The sequence below is a fragment of the Siniperca chuatsi genome, linkage group LG15 (genome assembly GCF_020085105.1).
Source record: "Siniperca chuatsi isolate FFG_IHB_CAS linkage group LG15, ASM2008510v1, whole genome shotgun sequence".
Taxonomy (NCBI): Eukaryota; Metazoa; Chordata; class Actinopteri; order Centrarchiformes; family Sinipercidae; genus Siniperca; species Siniperca chuatsi.
The window spans coordinates 4,694,362-4,719,930 of NC_058056.1; the positions used below are offsets into that span (position 1 = coordinate 4,694,362).

Genomic DNA, 25,569 nt, shown 5'->3' on the forward strand with positions numbered 1-25,569 from the left:
TGTTTTTAAGTCAACTTGGATAAATTCCACATCTTCAAGACTACTTGAACCAAACTAAAGTTTTTCCACACCACCATAAAAAGGATAGGTGTGAACATAGTTAACATTAGTTAATGGATTATAGAAATGCTTGTCAGTTTTTTTGCCAAAATAAATCCTGTCCTCTCACCGCTTCCATCAGCCAGTAGTAAGGATGAATTATAACTGCTGTCTTTTGAACTCAGCTTATGTAAACATCAGCAAAGAGTAGAAACCCTGGTTTACTGAAGAAAGAGGGTGGAGAGGCTTGTTCTTGTGAAAATTGATCCACAGTGACCAGTGTTCACTGCATCATAAAACTGTCTCACAGAGTCTGTGCATACACTGTACAGCATTCTAGGAAATAACAAAACACACATACACAGTAAGAAAACACAAAGCAACACACACTCCTTTCCTTCTCCTTCAATTTAGGTTGGCTTAATTACTCGCTTAATCCAAGCACCCTTGATGGGAAACCATTACAGAAGAAACACTGAACACAGACAAGTAAACACATTTAGAGCATCAAACACATTACACTGCACTGCTCTCAAACACTCACAGAGCAAGCGTTGCTTTTCATAGAGGCGGAAAAGGAAAGATTTCGAAAAAGCTGTACCTTTGCTTTTAGCTAGAAGAGCAGGAGGAGGCGGAGACAGAACAGAGGATCCACAGCCGAGAGAGCCCGGCCAGGCAGGAAGAAGAAGAGGAGACATAATATCAAATTCTAACAGACACCAAACATATCAATGTATATATGAATACATGAGGATAAATGAATGTACAGTAGTAACTATAATCAGTTACATATCACAAAACACTTGAAACATGCAACATAATCAGGTATTAAAAGACCTCTCAATGTCACAACAACACTACCCTACAAAGACAGCGAGAACTAACAACAGCAATGGTGAAGTTGTGAGAAAAAAACAGTTTAAAGTTTTCAAGATGGCCAGATTAACTTTTTAACACATACATAGTTTGTAATGCCTTCATTCTATGCCTTTTTAGAATGATAATTTGACTGTACATTTAAAAAAAACCCTCCATTCTACCTTTGAATAATCTACAAAGATTACAAGATGACAATGTATACCAAAAAGTTTTGTCTGGCTTTCTTGTCTCTTTGAGTTTGTTTATCTAAAAAAAATACACACACATATATATATACATATACATATATATATATAAATATACATATACATATATATATAAAAAAACAAAACAAAAAACTTTGTCCTTCACCCTTCGTGGGTGGTCTCATCCTTCGAGCTCGGGTCCTCTACCAGAGGCCTGGGAGCTTGAGGGTTCTGCGCAGTATCTTCGCCGTTCCTAGTACTGCACTTTTCTGGACCGAGATGTCTGGTGTTCTTCCAGGGATCTGCTGTAGCCACTCCTCCAGTTTGGGGGTCACTGCCCCGAGTGCTCCAATGACCACGGGCACCACTGTCGCCTTCACCTTCCAGGCCTTCTCCAGCTCTTCTCTGAGCCCTTGGTACTTCTCTAGTTTCTCATGTTCCTTTTTCCTGATGTTGCCATCACTTGGTATTGCCACGTCAACCACAACGGCTTTCCTCTGGTGCTTGTCCACCACCACGATGTCAGGCTGGTTTGCCATTACCATTCTGTCAGTCTGAATCTGGAAGTCCCACAGGATCTTGGCTCGGTCATTCTCTACCACCTTTGGAGGTGTTTCCCACTTTGACCTTGGGATTTCCAGTCCATACTCCGTGCAGATGTTCCTGTACACTATGCCAGCTACTTGGTTATGGCGCTCCATGTATGCTTTTCCTGCCAGCATCTTACACCCTGCAGTTATGTGCTGGATTGTCTCAGGGGCCTCTTTGCACAGCCTACACCTTGGGTCTTGTCTGGTGTGGTAGATCTGGGCCTCTATTGCTCTGGTGCTCAGGGCCTGCTCCTGTGCAGCCATGATGAGTGCCTCTGTGCTGTCCTTCAGTCCAGCCCGCTCTAGCCATTGGTAGGACTTCTTGATATCAGCCACTTCAGTTATGTTCTGGTGGTACATCCCGTGTAGGGGTTTGTCCTCCCATGATGGTCCCTCCTCCAGCACGTCTTCCTCTGTTCCCCATTGCCTGAGACATTCCCTGAGCACGTCATCTGTTGGGGCCTTATCTTGGATGTTTCATCCTGGATAGTGGCTCTCACACTCACTAGTCCACGGCTGCCTTCCTTACGGCTAGCGTACAGTCTCAGGGTGCTGGATTTGGGATGGAACCCTCCATGCATGGTGAGGAGCTTTCGCGTCTTAACGTCTGTGGTCTGTATCTCTTCCTTTGGCCACCTTATTATTCCCGCAGGGTATCTGATCACTGGCAGGGCGTAGCTGTTTATTGCCTGGGCCTTGTTCTTGCCATTGAGCTGACTTCTTAGGACTTGCCTTACTCGTTGAAGGTATTTGGCAATTGCTGTCTTCCTTGTTGCCTCTTCGAGGTTGCCATTTGCCTGTGGTATTCCAAGGTACTTGTACCCATCCTCAATGTCTGCTATTGTTCCTTCTGGGAGTGAGACCCCTTCTGTGTGGACTACCTTCCCTCTCTTTGACGCCATTTGACTGCACTTCTCAAGCCCGAATGACATCCCAATGTCAGAGCTGTAGATCCTGGTGGTGTGGATCAGTGAGTCGATGTCCCGCTCGCTCTTAGCGTATAGCTTGATGTCATCCATGTAGAGGAGGTGACTGATGGTGGCCTCGTTCCTGAGTCGGTATCCATAGCCAGTCTTGTTGATTATTTGGCTGAGGGGGTTCAGACCTATGCAGATCAGCAGTGGGGACAGAGCATCTCCTTGGTATATGCCACATTTGATGGATACTTGTGCAAGTGGCTTGCCATTGGCCTCAAGGGTGGTATTCCACAGCCTCATCGAGTTCGCAATGAAGTCTCTTAGAGTCCTGTTGATGTTGTACATCTCTAAGCATTATGTGATCCATGTGTGCGGCATTGAGTCATATGCTTTCTTGTAATCAATCCAGGCAGTGCACAGGTTGGTGTGTCGGGCTCTGCAGTCTTAGGTGACTGTTCTGTCAACCAGGAGTTGGTGTTTGGCTCCTCTGGTTCCTCTGCCAATGCCCTTCTGTGCTTCGCTCATGTATTGATACATGTGTCCACTTATCTTAGCCGCGATGATGCCTGACATGAGCTTCCATGTTGTGGAGAGACAGGTTATTGGCCGATAGTTGGATGGGACTGTACCCTTTGCGGGATCCTTCAGGATCAGGATTGTGCGCCCTTCGGTAAGCCATTCAGGGTGCGTCCCATCTCTTAGCAGCTGGTTCATTTGCGGTATGCTAGGCGCTCATGGAGTGCAGTGAGCTTCTTTAGCCAGTAGGTATGGATCCTGTCAGGGCCTGGTGCTGTCCAGTTCTTCATACCTGAGACTCTTTCTTGGATGTCTGAGGCGTATATCAGCTCATTGGTTTCAGTGATGGTTGTGGTAGGGATCGCCCTCAATGCTGCATTCACATCTTCTAGGAGACTTTCTGATGGTACTTCACTTAGCTGTTGTAATTGGCGTCAGGGTTGCCTTGCATTCATCCTGGCCATGATTTGTGTTGTATCTCGTCAATCTCAGGTTGTGATAGCAGTTGCTGCTTGTGGATGTTGGAACACTGAACTACTAGTTGCTTCGCTGTAAGCCTTGATTGTGGGTTTCGAAGTAACCATTCATCCCACATCCTTTGCATGTAACCCCTCTGACTAGGGTTACTGGAGTAGTAGCATTCCAACAGAGCCTTGTTATCGCATCTCGCCCATCTCCATCTTGTTCCAGTAGCCCATTTTATATATATATATATATAAATATATATATACATACATATATATACATTTATGCATACATATACATATGCATATACATACAAATATGCATATATATATATATATATATATATATACACATATACATATATACATATACATATGCAAATATATATATACATATGCAAATATATATATATGTATATGTGTGTATATATATATATATATGTATATATATATATATATATATATATATATATATATGTATATATATATATATACATATACATGGCGAGGATGAATGCAAGGGTTCCATCCCAAATCCAGCACCCTGAGACTGTATGGTAGCCGTAAGGAAGGTGGCCGTGGACTAGTGAGTGTGAGAGCCACTATTCAGGATGAAACATCCAAGATCCACAAGTACATCAAAGATAAGGCCCCAACAGATGACGTGCTCAGGGAATGTCTCAGGCAATGGGGAACAGAGGAAGACGTGCTGGAGGAGGGACCATCATGGGAGGACAAACCCCTACATGGGATGTACCACCGGAACATAACTGAAGTGGCTGATATCAAGAAATCCTACCAATGGCTAGAGTGGGCCGGACTGAAGGACAGCACAGAGGCACTCATCATGACTGCACAGGAGCAGGCCCTGAGCACCAGAGCAATAGAGGCCCAGATCTACCACACCAGACAAGACCCAAGGTGTAGGCTGTGCAAAGAGGCCCCTGAGACAATCCAGCACATAACTGCAGGGTGTAAGATGCTGGCAGGAAAAGCATACATGGAGCGCCATAACCAAGTGGCTGGCATAGTGTACAGGAACATCTGCACGGAGTATGGACTGGAAATCCCAAGGTCAAAGTGGGAAACACCTCCAAAGGTGGTAGAGAATGACCGAGCCAAGATCCTGTGGGACTTCCAGATTCAGACTGACAGAATGGTAATGGCGAACCAACCAGACATCGTGGTGGTGGACAAACAGCAGAGGAAAGCCGTTGTGGTTGACGTGGCAATACCAAGTGATGGCAACATCAGGAGAAAGGAACATGAGAAACTAGAGAAATACCAAGGGCTCAGAGAAGAGCTGGAGAAGGCCTGGAAGGTGAAGGCGACAGTGATGCCCGTGGTCATTGGAGCACTCGGGGCAGTGACCCCCAAACTGGAGGAGTGGCTACAGCAGATCCCTGGAAGAACACCAGACATCTCAGTCCAGAAAAGTGCAGTACTAGGAACAGCAAAGATACTGCGCAGAACCCTCAAGCTCCCAGGCCTCTGGTAGAGGACCCGAGCTCGAAGGATGAGACCACCCACGGACGGTGAAGGACGAAGTTTTTTTTTTTTTTTTTTTTTACATATATATATATATATATATATATATATATATACACACACACACACATATATATATATATATATATATATATATATATATATATATATATATATATATATATATACACACACATACACATATATATATATATATATATATATACATATACACACACACATACATATATATATATATATATATATATACACATATATACATATATATACATACATATACACACACACATACATATATATACATACATACATACATACATACACATACATATATACATACACATACATATATACATACACATACATATATATACATATACATATACACACACACACACACATATATATATATACACAAATCTGTGCAGATTTAAATAAGAACAGGTTCCCATTTCAGTGTCAAGTGCACAGTAATGCCTATAACAAGCTGGAAATAACAGCTGTGTTGCTTTAGCAAAGTTATTCTTAAAACTTCAAAATAGAAATTGTAGGTTAGTCTAGGGTTACCACTATTGGAACTGGATCACGGAATAGCAGCTGAACATACTATGGACTGACAAATCACAGTTTAAACCTATTCAATCTAACCACTGAATAGACTGCAGAGGGCCCAAAGAAAAATGGGTTTCCAAAATGTTTTTTGCAATTGCAAGCACAGTTGTGGTTTTAAAATGATTTAGGGTCACTTATGCTTCTCTTGATTGGAAAACAAACGGGGGACAAAAATGGTCACATTTCTACCCTGTCATGCAACACTCTGGAGACATCAACAAAACCGATGTTTTAATCATTTAATTATTCTAAAACTCTTGTGTTGTTAAAATAGCCATTATTGAAGGAAAGAAGAAAAATGTCAATATAACAGGTGATTCCAAACTTTTGAATGGTAGTATATATATATATAATAGATTTATATGAAGGACAGTTGCACAATGTAAATATAGATATAATTAATTGCACAGGATAATAAATAAATATGGTCAAAATATATTTTCATCCATTTAACAATTAGATATTTAAAATCTGATTATACAAATGTGTTTACCATCCCCTTAAACTCCCTAGTGTACTCTCAATTCAGTATTTACAAATTCCAATCCTTTGAAAAACACTAATATTTCCTAAAAACTACAATCCCCTAGAGATTTCTCTTGCAGAAGTAGCTAAGGATCATGGGTAATGTAGCCTTGCCTTCTGCTATCCAAAACCGACAACAAAAAACTTGATTTCTCAGAATTGAAGGTGAATAAAATCTAAACTGATAGCCGTAACATTAACCTATCTTATTGTTTAATTATCAAGGACAATTTCGTGTTTTGTGTATTTGACGACCTGAGAATAAGAACGAGTTGAATGTGTAGTTACTGTGTTTAAGCTTCATAGGGCAGTACAACAGAATAATATAATCACACTGTACAATGTATATAGAACCATATACATTCAGATATATTCCACACCAACACCAAAACATGCAGCTCCACACTAGAATCACAAACAAAACAAAGACATGATAGAGAACAGGAAAAGATAGGCATACCTTGTTCTGCCATCATATGTGCAAGGCCTTAACAAGATAAGAGAGGGATAAAAAAGAAGGAAGGGAAAGATTGAACGAGAACACTTGAGAAAAGAGAACACTTACTTTCAATACTCTTTGGTATTGTGATGAAACATGTTTTCCCAAGAGGGAAAGCATGACATCAGAACACACTAACAGGTGACACAAAGCTTCCTGTGGCTGAGCAGGGTGCTTCTTCAAAAGGAATACCAGGATGTTAGTAGACATGATAGCCTGCTGAAACATATTTAACCTCATCTTTCCCCATTAGCACGGGAAGGGGGTAATGTATACCTAAAAATAAATAAATAGCATATTTATTCACTTTAAATAGTCCAACAAAATAATAGGCTATATGGAAAAAAGGGACACAGCCTCCAGTAGTGAGTGTGAGGCTGCATGGTTTCTGTACATTCAATTCAATTATATTTATATAGCGTCAGTTCATAACAGAAGTTATCTCATTGCACTTTTCCTATAGAGCAGGTCTAGACCGTACTCTTTATAATAGTACATCAACTGCCGCACTTTTCGCTGCCTAGCAGCTTTTATCCTAAGATGAGACAGACAGGATGGACATCTACGGTATTTTAAACACGACGCATCATTATTGTTGAATAAAACACCACAAAGTAAGTAACAATCGGCCTGTATGAGTTAAGCCTGTATGTTTATGGTTTTTCTTTTTCATTTTGCAGTTCTGACTGAGTTAGCAGCAGCTGAGCTTTCGTAGAAAAGGTTTCAGTCGTAGTCTCCTGGACACTGTTTTTAGAATCAAGACGTTTCGGCTCCCATCTCCCAGCTGAGCTTGTTGAAGGTTTAATAATCTTGATCATATTGATCATATTGTTTATCCTGCTGTAATATTATTTCTACTCAAGTTTCAGATTTAACTACTTCTGTCAGTTGTTTATTCTAAACATGAATACGCATGTGAATGTTAGCTTTCACACGCAAGCACGTATCCTGGGGAGGCCCCACTATTAAAAATACATTCCCGCATGCATGTTTCTGCCTTAAGTTCAATAACAGAGCTCACATTCGCTGACCTGTTGTATGGACCTGCAACAAATGATTTTTTTGGCCACGTGGGACAATGGAAACAAGTTGTGAACACAACATTGACTAAGTCTAAGTTTATATGATGAACTTGTTTGCAAACAGTTGCTTATTTACACTTCTAGCAGACAGAGAGCAACAATATTCATTTGGAGTCCGATATTCACTCTGTTTTAGCTCTGTTTTTGGTCTCTACCAACTCCTATCTGGCTCTTTAGCTGATAAATGCTACACTATATTCACCAGCTAATCTCTATCTGTCTCTGTCTACTGTTTGGGCAAGTTGTGTAGAGTGGGTGTTTAGAGCTTTTTCAACCAAAAACAGCTGCCTACTGCGACCAAAAATGATGCTATGAGAGTGGTGAGAGTGAACCAGAACAGTAAATTTGCAGGCTAGACAGCTAAACAAACAGCGGAAACTCATGAAGCTCCGTAAAGTAAAGAGGAGCTACAGATTCAGGCGATAGATCTCTGTAGGATCAACATGACAAGCGACCCATTTTACATTGTCAAATTATTTTCACATTGTCATTTGATACATTGTTATTATGAAAATATCAATTACAGCCACTTTAACAATGATCTTTTATATTGTGATTAATTTATCTTCTAGTAAATTGAGAGACCTTACAAAATAATGTTCAATCTACATCTTAATCAGTTGTTCAGCTGTAACAGATGTTAAAGCTGACTACATGAATCACAGCAACTCATAAAAAGCTTTTTCCTTTTTTCCGCAGGCTTTTTTTAAGATGACTTTTTCTGCATTTCTGCTTTATTACATAGTCACCGTAGTGAGAGACATGAAAGACAGGGAAGAGAGAGGGGATGACATTCAGCTAAGGCCCCGGGCTGGATCGGAACCCGGGCCGCTGCGTTAAGGACTCAGCCTTGATACATGGTCTAGACCTAGTCTATAGGAAAGTGCAATGAGATAACTTCTGTTATGAATTGGCACTACATAAATAAAACTGAATTGAATTTAAAGATCCAGTGTGTAACATTTAGGAGAAGCTATTGGCAGAAATGGAATATAATCTTTCTAAGTATGTTTCATTAGTGTAAAATGTGAAAATAAGAATTGTTGTGTTTTCATTACCTTAGAAGAAGCCGTTTTATCTACATAGGGAGCAGGTCCCATTCCACGGAGGTCGCCATGTTTCTACAGTAGCCCAGAATGGACAAACCAAACACTGGCTCGAGATAGGGCTGTTCGCGTTTTTTGCAAGTTTCGGCTAGATGCCACTAAATCCTACATACTGGACTTTTAATAGCCAATTTTAAATTAATTTCCTTCTTTCCAGGCAACCACTATTTACAGTTTATTTCCTTGCCCACTCAGTCAATACAGTGTGGTCATTCTGTTAGACCATGATGTGGTGAATCTACCTGGAATGGTTCACCAGTAGCCTGAAATTGCAGAATCACCAAGCCCATACTATGTTTGTATTGCCCTGTCTGGAAATCTGCAGCTATACAAATAATTGCTACGGTTGTCATATATTTACATTTAATTTTTTTTTCATTGAAACTCACCTGGCATATTGTTGTTGACCTCTGGAATAGAAGGAGACAGAGAAAACAAGCAAACAAAGCCAGCATTAGAAACACGCTTCTTACTTGCATGTTGACTGTCATGCAAATTATTATACACTTCATTGTCCATACAGAGGGCTGGCAGTGGGCACAGCCTTGTGTATGTTCTTTACAATACAGAAGGTTTTAGCAATGAGGAGTTAAACTTAAATCATTCAGTCCCATTAGATGAAATTCAGAAAGAAATATCAAGCGTGAAGAAAAAGGCATCTCTTCCCTCCACGTATAAACACACTAGTGACACGCACACTTTTAGTCTTGCCATTATCTTTCAGTACAGACATATGACCTCATTTGATCAGTAGTGATGTTCATCCTTTAAGTGACTTATGACCTTTGTTGAAGTTCAAGGATTGAAAGAACAAACCTACAGATTTAAAGCTCTGCATTCCAGTCCCTAGAGTCTGAAATGTTGGACACCATATTCATGATTTTGCTATTCTTAGAGCCACTGTAGTAGTGGGGTAAAAGTGTAAAGTTTGTTAAAGTCATACAAAGCTGGTTACACTACCAATATCACCATATGGAAAAATTAAAATGATGGTAACATAATGTCATACAGATAGCTGACTGACAGACCTGCCCCAAAAATGGAAGCCGGAATGTGCTAACTCAAAGATATTAATGGTTTGCAGACATTATATTTAAAATTATATATACATGCAGACCATATTTAAGGGTTACTGAATGGAAAAAATATTTATTCTGAACACAAACATGGAGAATAACTTATAAACTGAAGGATTTAAATCTGTCATAAAACATCATAGCACAGTAGGAACATTGTTACAGTGAGCAGCTGTAACAAAAGAGTTTCCCCTCGGGGATCAATAAAGTATTTCTGATTCTGAAATGCACTGTACTGCAATGCACATGACTGTAGATTGGCAAAGGGGTGGTGATAAACTCATGAAATCAACTTAAATAACCAACATATTTGAATGTACTTTGGCTCTTCTTTCTCCATTATTACTGACACATTTACTGACACAATTTATCATTTTGGCTTATCTTTAGAATTAGAGTAAATACAGAATTTTTAAAAACAATAATTGTAATAAAGCATAAACACATTTGTCCTCTGATGGGGGTTAAGGTTTTACTTTATAAAAATACACATAAATTAAAATGACAAATTCTGGTTGTCGGGTGTGCCATGGAATTTGAGCAGATATCTTGCCAAATACTGGACAGATCAGTGAGTTGATGTTTCCTTCCAAAGGCTCCAACACCTTAGCAGTGCAAAAACCAGACAGTGTTCATCATCAAAACCATTGCTTTTCTTTGATTATTGAAATATACTTTATGTGGCCTTATTTTTTAAGCCACTCACAGAATGAAGCAGCTGGAAAATGAAGTAAAAGGTAATTGACTTGAGATGCATTAAATGTTCTTAGCGGGGACTAATTGGGCATGCTAGGGTGTAATGTGAATGCAAGCAGATGGAAGTCAATCAGATATGCATTAGATATTAATTCAGTTTAAACTGAGGACTTGTGTCAGCTGTGCTCCAACATGGAAAGAGTTGATCAAATGGTCATCTGGGAGAGGAAGGCTGGGTATATGGGTGTGTGTGTGTGTGTGTGTGTGCTCGCATGTTGGGATAATCTTGCTAAAGCTTCAATTCTTCTGTGTCCTTTCTGAATCAGTAGATTTATTTGAGATTTCCATAGAAATGAACTCCACACTCAAATACCTACAGAAGAGCAACATTTTTGACAGAAGGAGTTTAGAGCAGATTAAGTGTGTATGTACACACACACACACACACACAGACACACAAACACACGTGTGGGCTTGTATTGCTATCTTTGTGAGGCCCAATTTAAGTTTTAAGCCATTGTAGTGGGGACATTTTGGCCGGTCTTCATTACTTCATTACTTCAGTGGACTGTTTTAAAGTTCAGACTTGGTTTTAAGGTTCAGGTTTAGGTTAGGTTAAGATACGGTCAGACTACATCACAAGGATGTAGTTCAAGGTTAGGGTAAAAGTAAAATTCTATATAAAACTCCATCCATCCATCCATTTTCTACCGCTTGGTCCCGTTAGGGGTCGCGGGTGACTGGAGCCTTGGAACCCAGTGACTTTGGGCCTTAGGCAGGGTACACCCTGGACAGTGGCCAACTCGTCGCAGGGCTAACACAGACACAGACAAGGACAGACAACCATTCACTCTCACATTCATTCAATACGGACAATTTAGAGTTATCAATTAACCTACACATGCATGTCTTTGGACGGTGGGAGGAAGCCGGAGAACCCGGAGAGAACCCACGGTAACACGGGGAGGACATGCAGACTCCACCCAGAGAGATTGTGTGATGTTGGTCTGGTCCGGGAATCGATCCCACGAACCCACGATCTTTAGCCGCTCTGCCACCGTGCACTATATAAAACTCTTCCAATTATATTCCAAGTGTCTGGCCACACAATGATCAAACGAAATCTTCTTATAAAAAATAATTTATAAAATATTTAAAAGATTCCATTTCAGCCTTGCTTGTGAGCTGCTGGTCCCATGGGATGGAAAATAGTTGTTGGAGTCAGGCATAAGGATTAGGATGAGGTTGGGTTCAGGCACAGTGGTAGGGGTGTGGTTGGGGTTAGGCATTGGAATAGGGGTGTGGCTAGAGTGAGTGGTAGGCAGGAAGGGCAGGCCAGAAAAATGTCCGCCATGTTGCTCAAGGGGGAGCCCCCCAGGTCCCAGAGACCAAGGTCACCAGACAGAGGACTGCCCTCCACTCTTCCAATCTAAGTAGGTAAGAATAAAATTAAAAAATATAAAATAATAATAAAATGGAAATAAAATGTATTTAAAAATAATGTTTCAGACAGGACATTTCCCATTATCAGTCAGAGGGATAATAAATACAAATAAGTTAATAAAACTCTAAATTCATAAAAGGTTTGTTAGTAATGAGAGCTATAAAAACAGTATTAAAACATGCCAAAGGTAAAATCTCACACGGCTCGTGAAATAGAAATAACTTTTAAAAAAGAACACAATTGGTTGAAGCAATATATAACACTTAAAAGGTGGCATTTTTTTTAAACAAGGAAACATATTATATATACAAATATATACATAAAAATACTGGTAGTGGAGAATGTGAGAATCTGTAAGAAACAATTTATTAAAAATATTAAAAATAGTGTTATTTCATTTTACAGGTTTTCAAACGTGTGTTGGTTGTGTATGTATTTTCAGGTGAGTAAATGCTATTTAGCCTTTTTTTTCTTTTTTGCTGATAATAGTTGTTGATTATGGATATAGTAAATGTGTATTATAGATAGTGCTGCTAGAAAGTTTGGGAACCTTTTAGAATTGTCTGCATTTCTGCATAAATGTGACCTAAAATGTGATCAGATCTTCATTCAAGTCCTAAAACTAGATAAAGAGGACCCAGTTAAACAAATAATACAAAAAAAATGCAAACGTATTATTATTTAGCAAAATTATGCAACATTAAATGTCTTTGTTGGAAAAAGTATGTGAACCTCCTAGTATTATCTGTTCATTTAAAGCAGTGGTTCTCAAACTGGGGGTTACTGCAGAGGGGGCGTGGATGTTGAGCAAACCTAAAGTTACATGGTTATGATTCATGTGGTGATATAAACAAACAAAAGTGAATAAGTTTGAGAACCACTAAGGGTTAATTGGAGTCAGGTGTTTCAATCAATGGGATGACAATCAGGTGTGAGTTTAGTGGTCCGTGCCCTATTGAAAGAATATAAATCTGGGTCTTTACTATCAAAGTCTGGGTTGCGGTCGAATAGTCTTTTTTGCTTAGGAATGTCCCTGAGTGAAATGACCCGGAAGTATCTAAGTGGCAGCCATGATAAGAGCTGGTCGAATTCTATTAATACTAAGGAAAGGTGCTTCAATGCTTTCTTATTTCATGCACCATTCGGCTGTTCACAAAAACAAACATTCAACATGACTGACATGTCCATCCTCGGAACATTGTAGTTTCCCCAACACATTTCCAAATTTATTGAGAGATATATTGAGAGATAAATGCACCTTTTGTGGCGCTTAGCCAGAAACAGTTATACATTTATTTTCTCACTGTCTCTCCTCATCTGTGTTTTGGAGGGACATAAAGAAGTTTATTTATAACAAGACTGGACATTCTATAACAATTATGCCTAAAGATATTATTACTAAATTCTTATACATGTAGTAAACTATTACATACACATTTCACATACATAAAGGCCAGATTCTCTAAGTCCTTCCCAAGCCTCAATTTGTACTTATGACAAACAAAAAATATATATTGTTATATATATTTAATTATATAATATATAATTATATTTAAAAAAATATATTTTTTGTGGCCCTTGATTAAGGTTTATTGCCATTTATTGATGTTTTTGTTTAATATGTTTTGACACTTCTTTTTTTTAAATATTTCATTTAATTTATATTTCCTTTGATTGATATCAAATTATTATTATAATGCCACAATACTTCGGCTTTTGCTCCTGATAGACATTCACTTGCACAACACAAAGTTCCTTGTCAGGAAATGTAAACATAGGTCGGTTTAAGTGTTCAACCAAACGACCAATGCTATACTTTTTGCTGAAGACAGAAGGTAATTTACTTCCCCTGTGCTGTGCCTCTGTTTCTGTCATCAGGATTTGGTGTGTGTGTGTGTGTGTGGGGCAGAGAGAGAGGCATGCAAACACATATATATTTAATAAGGTACCAGTCAACAAACCAATCCAACACTCACAGGTACAATTCCCAGTGGCAAGCTAGCCACCATTTAACTCAATACAATTACTGTATCAGGGGGCTCTGAACATTTTTTTTCTGTTATGAATGTAACAAATATGTATCCTCCAGCTTTCCTCAGAAATTCCTCCTAAAAGTAAAATCCAAACAGATCACCATTCTTTGGGGTGACTCACTGGCGCTTTAACAAACTTTTTTATTCATCAGTGGACACATAATCTAGGTAAGAGTATGACTCTCTCTTAATTCAATACCCAAAAGGTGAGGCAAGGATAGCGAAGGATTAGAGCTCAAAGTGGATTACTTAAAGGGATGACTCATGATGTGTTGGATAAATTAGGAGAGTGTAGTGATTAATGTGTATTTTAAATTCTGCTTTCTTTCATCACAGCTGGCTTAACTGCTTTTATAACCGATTAACCGTTTTCTGCACGTTATTAACATGGAAGGTTAACAAGTATATGGAAGGTATGTACATACACACACACACACATTTCACACATAATTCCCACAGGATAAAGGATTGAGTCATTACAGTGCTGAGGGCTTGATTATTAGTTTTCATCATCATCATTTTAACAGCCATAACCTCCTTGCAGACCGATTTCGCCAGCAGCAATGTTTCACGTTGATATAAATATACGGGCGGGTGGAGAAACAGTCAGGGAGGGCAACTGAAGCCATCTGCTCATGTTGTGGTGTTAACGGTATACAGCTGATAGATCGTCAGGTGGGTGACGGCAGCATAGTGCTGAGACTTGTTAGAGAGACAGATTGAAAGAGGTTGTGTTTTCTAGTTGCTGCACAACAGACAGAAGTGCTGTGAAAATGAAACACTGAGTTTATAGTGTCTGAACTAAAGAAAAAAAGACCCATATCATTTTCTATATCAGTCCATCCACCATGGTTGGAGAAGCTAGTGATGGGAGTTATGTATTTTTATTTAAAGAAGATTCCTATTCCAAAATGTTTATTTCTACTAACTAGAAATGTAACAATATTTTACAGGTACATGCATCAATAATATGATCAAAACATTTCTATTTAACTAGATAACAACATTCATTCTGTCATTAAAAATTCTTCATCTGTGGAGGAATTATTGATTGTGAACTGTGCCACATACCTTTGTATTCTGGCATATTTCTGGCTGTGCCACAGTCTGGATTTGAATATATTACATGGCCTAAAAAAAAGCATAATTCCATACCTTCATATAATTTAGTTTTAGACACCTGGTAACACTGGATGGCTGCATAGATGACATATCTGGCTCTATTCTCATCTGACTCAACAGGACAGCAAATGGGCATTTTCCTCAAAATATGTTACTTTCAATTCAGTTTTATTTATATAGCGCCAATTCATAACAGAAGTTATCTCATTGCACTTTTCCTATACAGCAGGTCTAGACCATACTCTTTATAATATTATTTACAGAGACCCAACAAATATAAAACTAATAACTGAAAACATACAACAAATCATTCTAGTGTAGTGTTATAGTTTTGTCTTCTATCAAATCAATCCTGGACATACAAATGAGCAAATTTTAAAATCAACAGTGTCATGTATGAATAGAATGTTTTGTCCCCTACAAATGAATATATGACTGCCTCAGTTAAATAAATGACTTCAATTCAATCTAAAGTGGGCAAATAATATCAGCCCTGTTAATTGCTTAAAGGGAAGCAGCCTGATCTGGAGCTTTATCACTGGCTTTCTCTTACATCATCCATTCTACTCCTCAAACTAAGCAATTCTGCTAGTTTCTCACTCCCTCTGACTTAATCAATTAATCATTAATTAAAGAGAGCAGGAGTTCACCGTCTTGTTTGCACTGGTCTTAATCAGATATTGGTAAACTGGCAAACATGCACAGCAGTATACCCTACACAATGCTTTCTCTACATGTATGTAAATAGCTGGAACCTATGGAAGCTCTAAACTCTGAATTTTAGAGGTGTAATTCTCTTTTTGAATGGACTACAAATTATTGATTATAGGCTCATTAACAAAAACAGAGCATTTGTAGAAATGGTTGATTTTGTGGGGAGAAAAATGTCAAAATAACTAAATGCCTGTACTTCTCCTTCAACACTTCTTATTTTGGCATAATTAATGGAGAAGAGTATATGGACACATCATGGCTGTTCCAACAGTGGCCACCTGCATGTTACACAACATAAAATGTCATGGAACACAGGCATATGAGAAGGGTGTTAGCTATGTTGGAGCCAGGTCATACAAAGGGAAAATAGTCTGCACGCTAAACATTGCAAACTCCCAAAAACTGCAACGTTTCCACCTTCAAGGTGTTCATACATTCTACAATTAAAACGTACACATTGTAGGTATTTTACTGGCTATTTCCAGTACTTGCAGTACTTTTATATTTAAATTTGCCTACTTTTAGAAAACATTTGTCCACCAATATTTTAGCATGGAAAGTATTTGAAATAGCAATTAGACCTGAGACTTTCCTGCCAAAAAAAAAAAAAAAGAGAGCATCAGTCATTTCAGCAAATCCCCCAAAACAACATCTGTTTAAGTTTAAGTGACGTTTTACGGTACGATTAAGCTCTGTAGCAGGCCGTAGGAATTATCACTCTTGTCCATCAGAACAAAGGAGGAAGTAGTGTAAGGTTGTTAAAGAGCCAGAAAGTCATAGAGTGAGGTGGTCAGGGTGTATGGTTGGGACAAGTAAATTTTGGACTTTAACACAGGAGACCACTGTTTGTTTCCTTCTTTTCTACTGACAGTCAACACCGCTTTCTAATAGTTAGGGCTGGCTTGGGTGAGTCCTGAACAATCCCTTAGTTATGCTGCTATAGGCCTAGACTGCCGGGAGACTTCCCATGATGCACCCCTCTCTTCTCCATCTGTATACATTTTTATCCCATTACTGCATGTTACTAACTTGACATCTCTCTTCTCTTCTCTCTCCTTCTGTCGCTTTCAGCAGGTATTTCTGCCTCCGTAGCTGCAAAGACTGGATCTTTGGTTGTGGGCCACCTGCTGCCCCTGTGTCCCGCTCGACAACTGCTACTATAGATGTTGTTATTGGCTTTGTTACTATTATTGCCATTATTATTCCTTATTCCTATTATTATTACCACTACATTATTGTTCGTTCTTTCTCTCTCTCTCTCTCTCAGTCTGGTTCTGTCCAAGGTTTCTGCTCTCTTAAAAGAAGTTTTTCCTTGCCACTGTCACCAAATGCTTGCTCAGGGTGGGATTTGTTGGGTCTCTGTAAATAATATTATAAAGAATACGGTCTAGACCTGCACTATAGGAAAAGTGCAATGACTTGGCACTATATAAATAAAATTGAGTTGAACATAACCACGATCATTCCCTAACTTTTACCAAGTTGTTATTACTGTAACCATGACAATGAATGTCCCCTAACCTTAGAGAAGTAGTCATTTTAACCCAAACCATGTTCTTTCCCAAAACCTAATCAAGCAGCTTTTGTACCTAAACCTGACCACACCTTAACCATAGCTTTGTCACATCATAAAACAGATGTATTTTCCATCAGTGATTTGTAACAGTTTTGGAAAGCACAGACAAATAATGTCATCCTACAGATAGGGGTGTGAATAAGAGAGTTAAAATATGTTTATAACTGAACAGACTGGGCATGAGGGAGCAATAAACTGCACATACTGTCCTCACTAGAAAAACGTCCATAATTGTCATCTGTGCAAGCAGCTTATTACGACTCATGTTTACGTTTATTGTAAGATGCGACCTGTAGTGGTTGTGGTAATTATGATGGGAGCAAAGGAGGAAGTCAGGTGACGTAGTATAAAGAGCGATAAAGTCCACTTCTGGAGTTGGTGGGGTGGATGGATGGCACAAGCAAACAAAGGACTTTCACCCAGTAGACCGGGTTTGTGTCCCATGTGAAACCAAAAGTCATTGCTGACTTATTTAAAGTTTTAAGTTACATAACATTACGTATGTGACTTAAATAACTTCCGTTACGTGACTAACATAACGTACTTAACTTACATTAGTTAAGTGACTTACGTAACCTACTTATTTTAACCCAAATGTGATCTTTTCCTAAGCCTAACCAAGTAGTTTTGTTGCCTAAACCTAACCAAACTGCGACCATCTCACAACATTAAACGTGTTTAATGTCACATGACTTAGTTCACGTGATTTACGTAACATGACGCTTGCAGCCAATCCTCACCTTACATCCTCAGCTGCCACCGGTAGGGGCACTAATCTAGAAAACGCTCCTGTGTGTTGTATTAGAGGGTAGAAACAAACAACCTATGTAGTCGTATGGGTTGGAGGACTTGTTGAAACTACAGTATTACAAATCATGCAATTTAATATTACAGTAATGTTTCCACAACAGCCCAGCCATTCCATTTACTGTCAGATCAGCTGACCAATCAACAAACTTATCAAAAGGGTGTTGCCATCCGGTAAAATACAACAGCATACAGGATACACCTTGTTCCTCACTCTGACCTCCTCCGAGACACATTTAAGGTATTGGGACATCCTTGATGTTGGCGGCCCTCAATCAAAGGGCAGGAACAAACAATATATTTTGTTGTTTTATTTGAAGGACTTTGTTAGACTTTCATGTTGGGAACAAAAAGTTACAGAAAACAAGCTAACACTAGGTAGGGTAGGTAACATTGGAAAAACTTGCAAGAGACAGCTAGATTTTTAAAAGTACCCAACCGAAAAAATCTCACCCCCTCCCTTCAGGCCTCCCTCCAAAGCCTCTCCCCCAAAACACATTTTCACGTGCAATGAGTGCACTGGCAGAATGCACACATGTAGTCAGGTAGGTAGATAGACAGGCAGGTATCACAGGCCTGCAACAGCCACAGATACAGGATTTCTTTCATTGTTTTTTTCAGAGCATTTGATGTATTCATTGGGATGTAAAGAGAATTTCAACAAATAACAAAAAATGCTTCTGAAATACATTACATACCCTAGCTTTCACTGAATAAAGAAACTATTATCCAAATGATTAAAAACCATTTAGTGTCCGATTCACATTTTCTTCAGTATTTGTTAAATTTGCAAATTGTCAAATTAGCTTCGACGTAATACTGGAAAAAGAGAAATGAAACAGATGAATTTGTGTTTGCATCATTTTCTCGTAGTCAGGCTGTATCTGAAGTCACTTATTCCCTTCATACTCAATAGGGTACTCTACTGTATAGTAAGAAGTGAATAAAGATTTCGGACACTTAAGACTTCATAATTTTTGATATTTTGAGATAGGAGTCGGTTTTGTTTTTGCCCCGTTTTTTTACGTGATTCGTTTCATTCTGGTTGGTTGCTGTGACTAATGCAAGCCAAAATAACATCTGGGGAAAATGCTGTTATTCTACATATTTATGTACACTGTGCAGACCTACACAAACACCATATTCATTACATGAATGCCTGACGCTGCCTCTTCTGATCTGTGCACTCACAGCATCCAGGAAAGTGCGCACTGTGCACCTTTACTGGGAGATCGAGATAGATCTGGACTTGCTCACTTTTATTTGCTCATTTTACAGCTGTCTCATAACTTGATATCCACAGGGGCCTGAAAATACTAGGCTACAAAAATCACTTTCATTCACAAAAGAGAAGTTTGTGATTACTAAGTTCCTAACATCCAGACCTCTGGGACCTCAGTGGTGGCTTTAATATATGAGCTTGAGGTCAAAATAACATCTGAGGAACTTTAGTCAGGTTTATCCTGCCCTGCCCATTCGTGAAAGACTGATGAAAAGCTATTTAGAATGAACTTTGCTGAATTTCTGAATGAACTTAAAAAAAACCCTGCACCTCAGTGTTTTTAGCATATTGTCTCTTTGTTAACATTTTGGTAAATCTGTATCATGCTGCTTTGGCTACTACTGTAGCCACAACAATTACCTGGATTACTTTGATACTGAAGGAAAAAAATCTGAATTGATTACGAGAAAATATCTTTGGTTATAATGAGTATCTTTTTATAAAATTGTGGCTTTATGAACATTTCCCCTCAATGGACATCAAAGATACTGAAATCAATGGAACGAGTGCATTCTGCTGTGAGTTTTGAGGAAAATTGTGTCAGTTATGGCAAGATGTAAAATGCCTAAATTAAAGCAAATCAAACAAGATAATATAGTGAAATACAAGTGCTATATGTATTATGTATGTACGCATTTACTGTGTCATAATTAAATGAAAAACATGTAAATTGACAATGTAACTTTGTCTTTAATAACTTTGATGAATGAATTGCTTTTCATTGTGACAGCTTTTCATACCACATTTAAATCAAATCACAACACAAAAAACAAAGTAATGAAGTGTATTAAGCTGGGAAGATGATTATGATTTTATTGATCTTGTACGTTATGTTAACTCACACTACTGTTATGGTGCATGATTTAAGAACCCAAATGCAGAACACAGGGAAGTGGTACTTGGATGAGGTAGCAACAGTTTTTATTATATACTGCAAGCAATCACTGGGGGATCTGAGCTCTTCCAGAGCTGTGAGGCTCTGGGGACGGAGGCGGGGAGTGTAGGTTCTGGCTTGGCTTGAATATCATGGCAGGCAGAACAGGAAAGGCAACTGGCTTGTGTAGCGGGCCAGGCAGAACAGGGAGGCAGCTTTGCAGACAAGGGAGAGAACATGGAGGCCACGACCAATGACAGGGAACAACCACGGGCCTAAGGCAGGCAGCGGTCAAAAACAGGGAACAAGTCCAACGAGCAAACAAATCCGAACAGCAACGGACTAAGGTACCACCTGGTTTGCAGGCTGAGACACTGACTGGAGACTAACATGCAGGAGGTAAGCATGCAGGGATATTTGCTGGGAACTAGCAGGCTGGGGTGCAGGCTGATGACTGCGAGGACCACCAAGAGCTAGGCTGGTGCCCAGGTATGGGTTCGGAGCTGGGACCGGTTCGGGACAGGCAGATTGCAGGCTCATGTGACCAAGCCTGACTGATAAAGGGCTAGTAGGCAGGGAATCAGGCTGGTTGCTAGCAGGCCGGGAATCAAGCTGAGGACTGGGAGGAGTCAAAAAGTCCTTGACCCACTCAGGAACCGAGTTCCTCAGCCAGGGCTTGGAGAACACAGCAAAATGCCTGCCTGGAATGTTCACTGCTGGCTGTCCTCCAACACTCCCACAAGCGCAAAAGGTCCAAGACTAGTTTGTCCAGCTCATTAGACATGGTGTCTGCTGGGTCCATATTATGGTCGGGTCATTCTGTTATGGTGCTACTTAAGAACCCAAATGCAGAACACAGGGAAGTGGTACTTGGATGAGGTAGCAACAGTTTTTATTATATACTGCAAGCAATCACTGGGGGATCTGAGCTCTTCCAGAACGGCGAGGCTCCAGGGAAGGAGACAGGGAGTATAGGTTCTGGCTTGGCTTGAGTAGCGTGGCAGGCAGAACAGGGAGGCAGTGAACCAACAGCAGTGAACAACCATGGGCCTAAGGCAGGCAGCGGTCAAAGACAAGGAACAAGTCCAACAAGCAAACAAATCTGACAGGGAGCAGACAAAAATACAAAAGTCCACAGTACAGGCAAGGTCCAAGGAAACAAAGTCAGTCCAACAAAACTTACAGGTAACCAAAAGCCAGGATGCGTGACACAGGAACAAAGCACAACCAAAATGCACATGACAAGAGGAACGACCTGACAATGAACTCAGTTTTATATTTTTCAGTTTGTGTTAAATACAAAATCTTTTGGAGTTAAACAATTGAAATAAAGTACAGATGAATGTGTCAGACATTTGATGCTCAGTATCTCAAAACCAGTCAGTCTAAAATCAGTCTAACAATATGTACCCTGTAAAATACACTGTAATAGGCTGACTTTCAGTCATGTCATATTCTCTCCCTGATGTATTCAAAAAGCAGGCAATCCACCTCAGCCAGCCTCATTAAGCATGTTAGTTATCTCTTCATCAACAATCCAAATCCTCTCAGGACTGCTTGAGTTTCCTGCTTCCATATCACTGCCTTGCAGGCGGCAGTGATAGGTGAGAGAGGGAGACGTAAATCAACACTGGGAACGGGTCCCAGTGTGGAGGCTGTAAATCAAGGTTGGGAAAAGCAGCCAATTAACCTACAAGGGTCACCAGTGCCGTCGCATCGATGCCTCACTGAGTCACATCACAGCGCTGAAGAGCTGGAGGGTGGTGTGGTGGTGTGTGTTTTGGGGAAAGAACAGAGAGGACGAGGCAGTGGGAGGATACTGTATGTAGTAATGCCTATAGATGCAAGAGCTGGAATACCAGTACTAAGAATGACTGAGAAAACCATATTCAAATACTGTTAAAATGATTGTAAATAGAACTTTCATGTTACTGGATTTTTGTTGTTTTCATTATATATTTGCTGTTGATTTTCTGCTGTGGATATTCATGGTTCCCAGAGGATGACTCCTAATGATTTCGGTGGCCCTAAGGTCAAAATTTCCGTTTGACCCATATTGGTCTCCCACAGCATTTTATAGTGGAGGCACCCATTCTGCTGTCAGAATTTCTATTGAACAAAATTCTAAAATGTAGTATAATATTAGGCTGTGTCAGGGAAAACCAGCAGTGGCACTACATGACACAGCAAAGGCCACAAATTTATTCACAATACCAACCAGGTCTGCTAACCAGTTTCGTTGGGGAAACATCTAAATATGAACCTAATTCCCATGGTCCCCGTAGGATTAATTCTATGCGAAATCATCAGTATGTCACTCTGTCAAACAGTTCGTAACATGGGTGTATTGAACCTGATATCCTAATTTTAGACTTTTAGGCCTTTAGTTTCACAGCGGTGTGGTACAGCGGTATGTGTTGACAGGAATACCAGGGGCAGTATATGCAAAGCCAGCAGTGAAGAGACTGAAAGGGTATAGCTAATTAAAAATAATCATCTTTGTGGGTTGTCCCTCTACCAGACATCAGCTACTGATATCACAAACTTCTTCACAGTTTAACTAAATTTTATCTGTCAAATTTCAGTTCAACACTGAGCGCCATCAGCCTGCAGACAAACTAATTTTACCTCCAGCTGCTGACAGAAATCTCAAGACAAACACTCGCTCCATCAGCTGAGTGTAAGGAAATGTGTATCTATTAGTAGAGTATATCCAGGTATGGATCATGCCAAATATATTGCATGAAGGTAATAGGAGATGTGTTTTAACAGTTTAGTATTTTACATTATTTTATGTGGCCTAATTTTTAAACGTCACTATAATATTTTAAGTAATTCCTATGATATTTCTGTGATAAGTATTTTATTCATACCTTGTGAGGTTATCCACTATTATCTTTCTCTTAACTGTTGTAGCAGTGAGTGGGTGAGCTTATGATTTTTATTTATTTTTTATTTTTTTTTAAACACAGCAAGTTTATGGAGTGTCAGCCTGTGCATCCTGTCCAGAAGCTCTCCAGATAACGAGGGAATGTAGGAATAGTCGTACCACACCCCCAACAGGGTCGCCATGCCCAGCTGGTGGTGTGGACCACCACAAGCGGGAGAACACACACCTCTGTGAAACTAGAAGCCTTAGCCTTGTTTTGGTTCTCAGAGATGTCTAATCAAAGAACATAGAAATAGCCTTCGACATTAGCTAAGACAAAGGACTGGATCAAAGCAGTTGATAAGTGGAACTGAGAGGCTTGAATGATAGGGCAAACATCATCAGATGCCAGACCATGTGATGCAGTAATAACAAGAACAGAACTCGCATTTATTTAACTGGTATGCACAGAGATCAGTATAGAGGAGTGGCTCCTCCTCTCAGTGCCAGCCAGCAGCCAGCACCTGCAGCTAGTCCTCAATTAACCTTATGTCGTGACAAGGTATTTGACTGAGCTTGCATATTTTCTTAAATGCTTTACACATCAGAAAGTTCTTCTGCTGTTCTCATGTGTCTGCAATGAAAAAGAACTGAAAGAGAGGAACTGAAGCAAACATTTCTACCTTCGAAGCCCACCAGTCAATCAGCTGAGCCAAAGCAAAGCAGATCGGCCACCACAAAGACACTGAAGAGGAAAAGCACAGACACCACCCCCACCCTCTCCTTTATTTCAAACACCCGCAGAGATAGATAAAAAAACCTAATCTTTAAATTCCAGATTCCCTGGCCTTTTGTCTGCGTGCTGGGGATTTGGCATCAGCCCAAATGGGATGTAAATTCCATATTTGTGAGAGGTTAAGAAGAGCGCTCTAAAGTCAAACATGGAGGAAAACATAGCGGAGGTAAAAAAATAGCAGAACAAATATATTAAAACAAATGACCTCTGATCTGAATTAATTAAATGGAAACAAAGAGTTCAGCGACTTTCTCATTTAAGTGGTATTGATTATCTCATAAGGACTCAGATCATTGTGTACTCATCAGCTGCTGGAAGCCTGAAGAATGTGTATTGATTGTGAATAATTAAGTACATCACAAGAGTTTTTTCAAAACGCAGGTGTCTGGATCCATTTCATGTGCTAACTGCATGTTCACCAATTACCACAACAAAACAGGCATTATCACAGAATGTTCTGTGCTCAAGTATTATCAAGTCACAGAAAATCCAAGTTTCTACATAAAGCAAGTGAAAGTGCCTTTTATTTGGCCTGCAGGGGAGGAATTACGGGGGGGGGGAATCACTTTTGGTAAGGGTACAGCCAGCTGTAGAGCAATTGAAACACAGCTCTGGCAAAATTGTAAGCACAAAAGGATGTGATATAAAAACACCTGCCATCTTGTGATTGGGTTAAGAAAGGGGGCTCAGGAGACCCCATTCTCTCTATAGGCGTCCTTATCACTGACTGCAGGACCAATGCCATTAACCTGCACCTCACTGGCTAACCGTGCTTAGATTAGCTTTCTGATTTTCTAACACACACACACACACACACACACACACACACACAGCATAATAGCACTGGGAGAACCAAGCAAGCCCACAAAGTCAAACTGCCTCAGAGCCAATATGCCTGGTGTAATAGCAGAAACAATCCTTTGACTAGAGAGTTAAAAAGCTATGTGAAGAACATTGTCAAGGTCATGACATTGGTCTTTAACATTCCTGTAAGGTATGGCAAATTAATTCACACTGGACAAGTGAAATCAGCTGGATCATTGCACAAGGGAAAAACAACAACAACAACAACAACAAAATCGAATGTACTTGTCCAAGCTGGACTGGTGCAGCTCTCCAAACGTGAAAGACCACTTAGTGAAGCCAATTCTTTTTGATAAATTATTTGGATGATTTTATCATTTCCTTTTATTCTTCACTAGCTTTAACTGGCTTTGGTCCCAGACCTGTGAATTATTTGCCACATCTCTAATTTGTTCAGTGATTCAAATCAAGCCCCCAGAAACAGCAATGGATTGTGAGGCAATTTTGGCATAATGGATTCAGTTGGAATTGCAATAAATAAAAACTTTACAAA

At 39.6% G+C, this 25,569-nt stretch overlaps 1 protein-coding gene across 20 annotated transcripts in view; it reads right to left on the minus strand.

Moving 5' to 3' along the window:
• Positions 1-25,569, minus strand: part of nrxn3a (neurexin 3a) — a 296,866-nt gene that overhangs the window by 253,713 nt on the left and 17,584 nt on the right. For 12 of the 20 annotated variants that reach the window (XR_006374521.1, XR_006374519.1, XR_006374520.1 and 9 more), the window contains exons 3-5: positions 9,313-9,333; positions 6,697-6,723; positions 584-652 (exon numbers count right to left, since the gene is read on the minus strand). The exons of 3 other annotated variants lie outside the window; for them this stretch is intronic. Coding sequence is in view for 14 of the 17 variants with exons in the window: in XM_044166363.1 (XP_044022298.1) it covers positions 584-652; positions 6,697-6,723; positions 9,313-9,333 (117 nt within the window). In the remaining 3 variants the exon portion in view is untranslated. The remainder of the gene's footprint in view (positions 1-583; positions 653-6,696; positions 6,724-9,312; positions 9,334-25,569) is intronic. 5 more of the 20 variants (XM_044166365.1, XM_044166364.1, XM_044166354.1 and 2 more) reach the window with 3 other exon arrangements.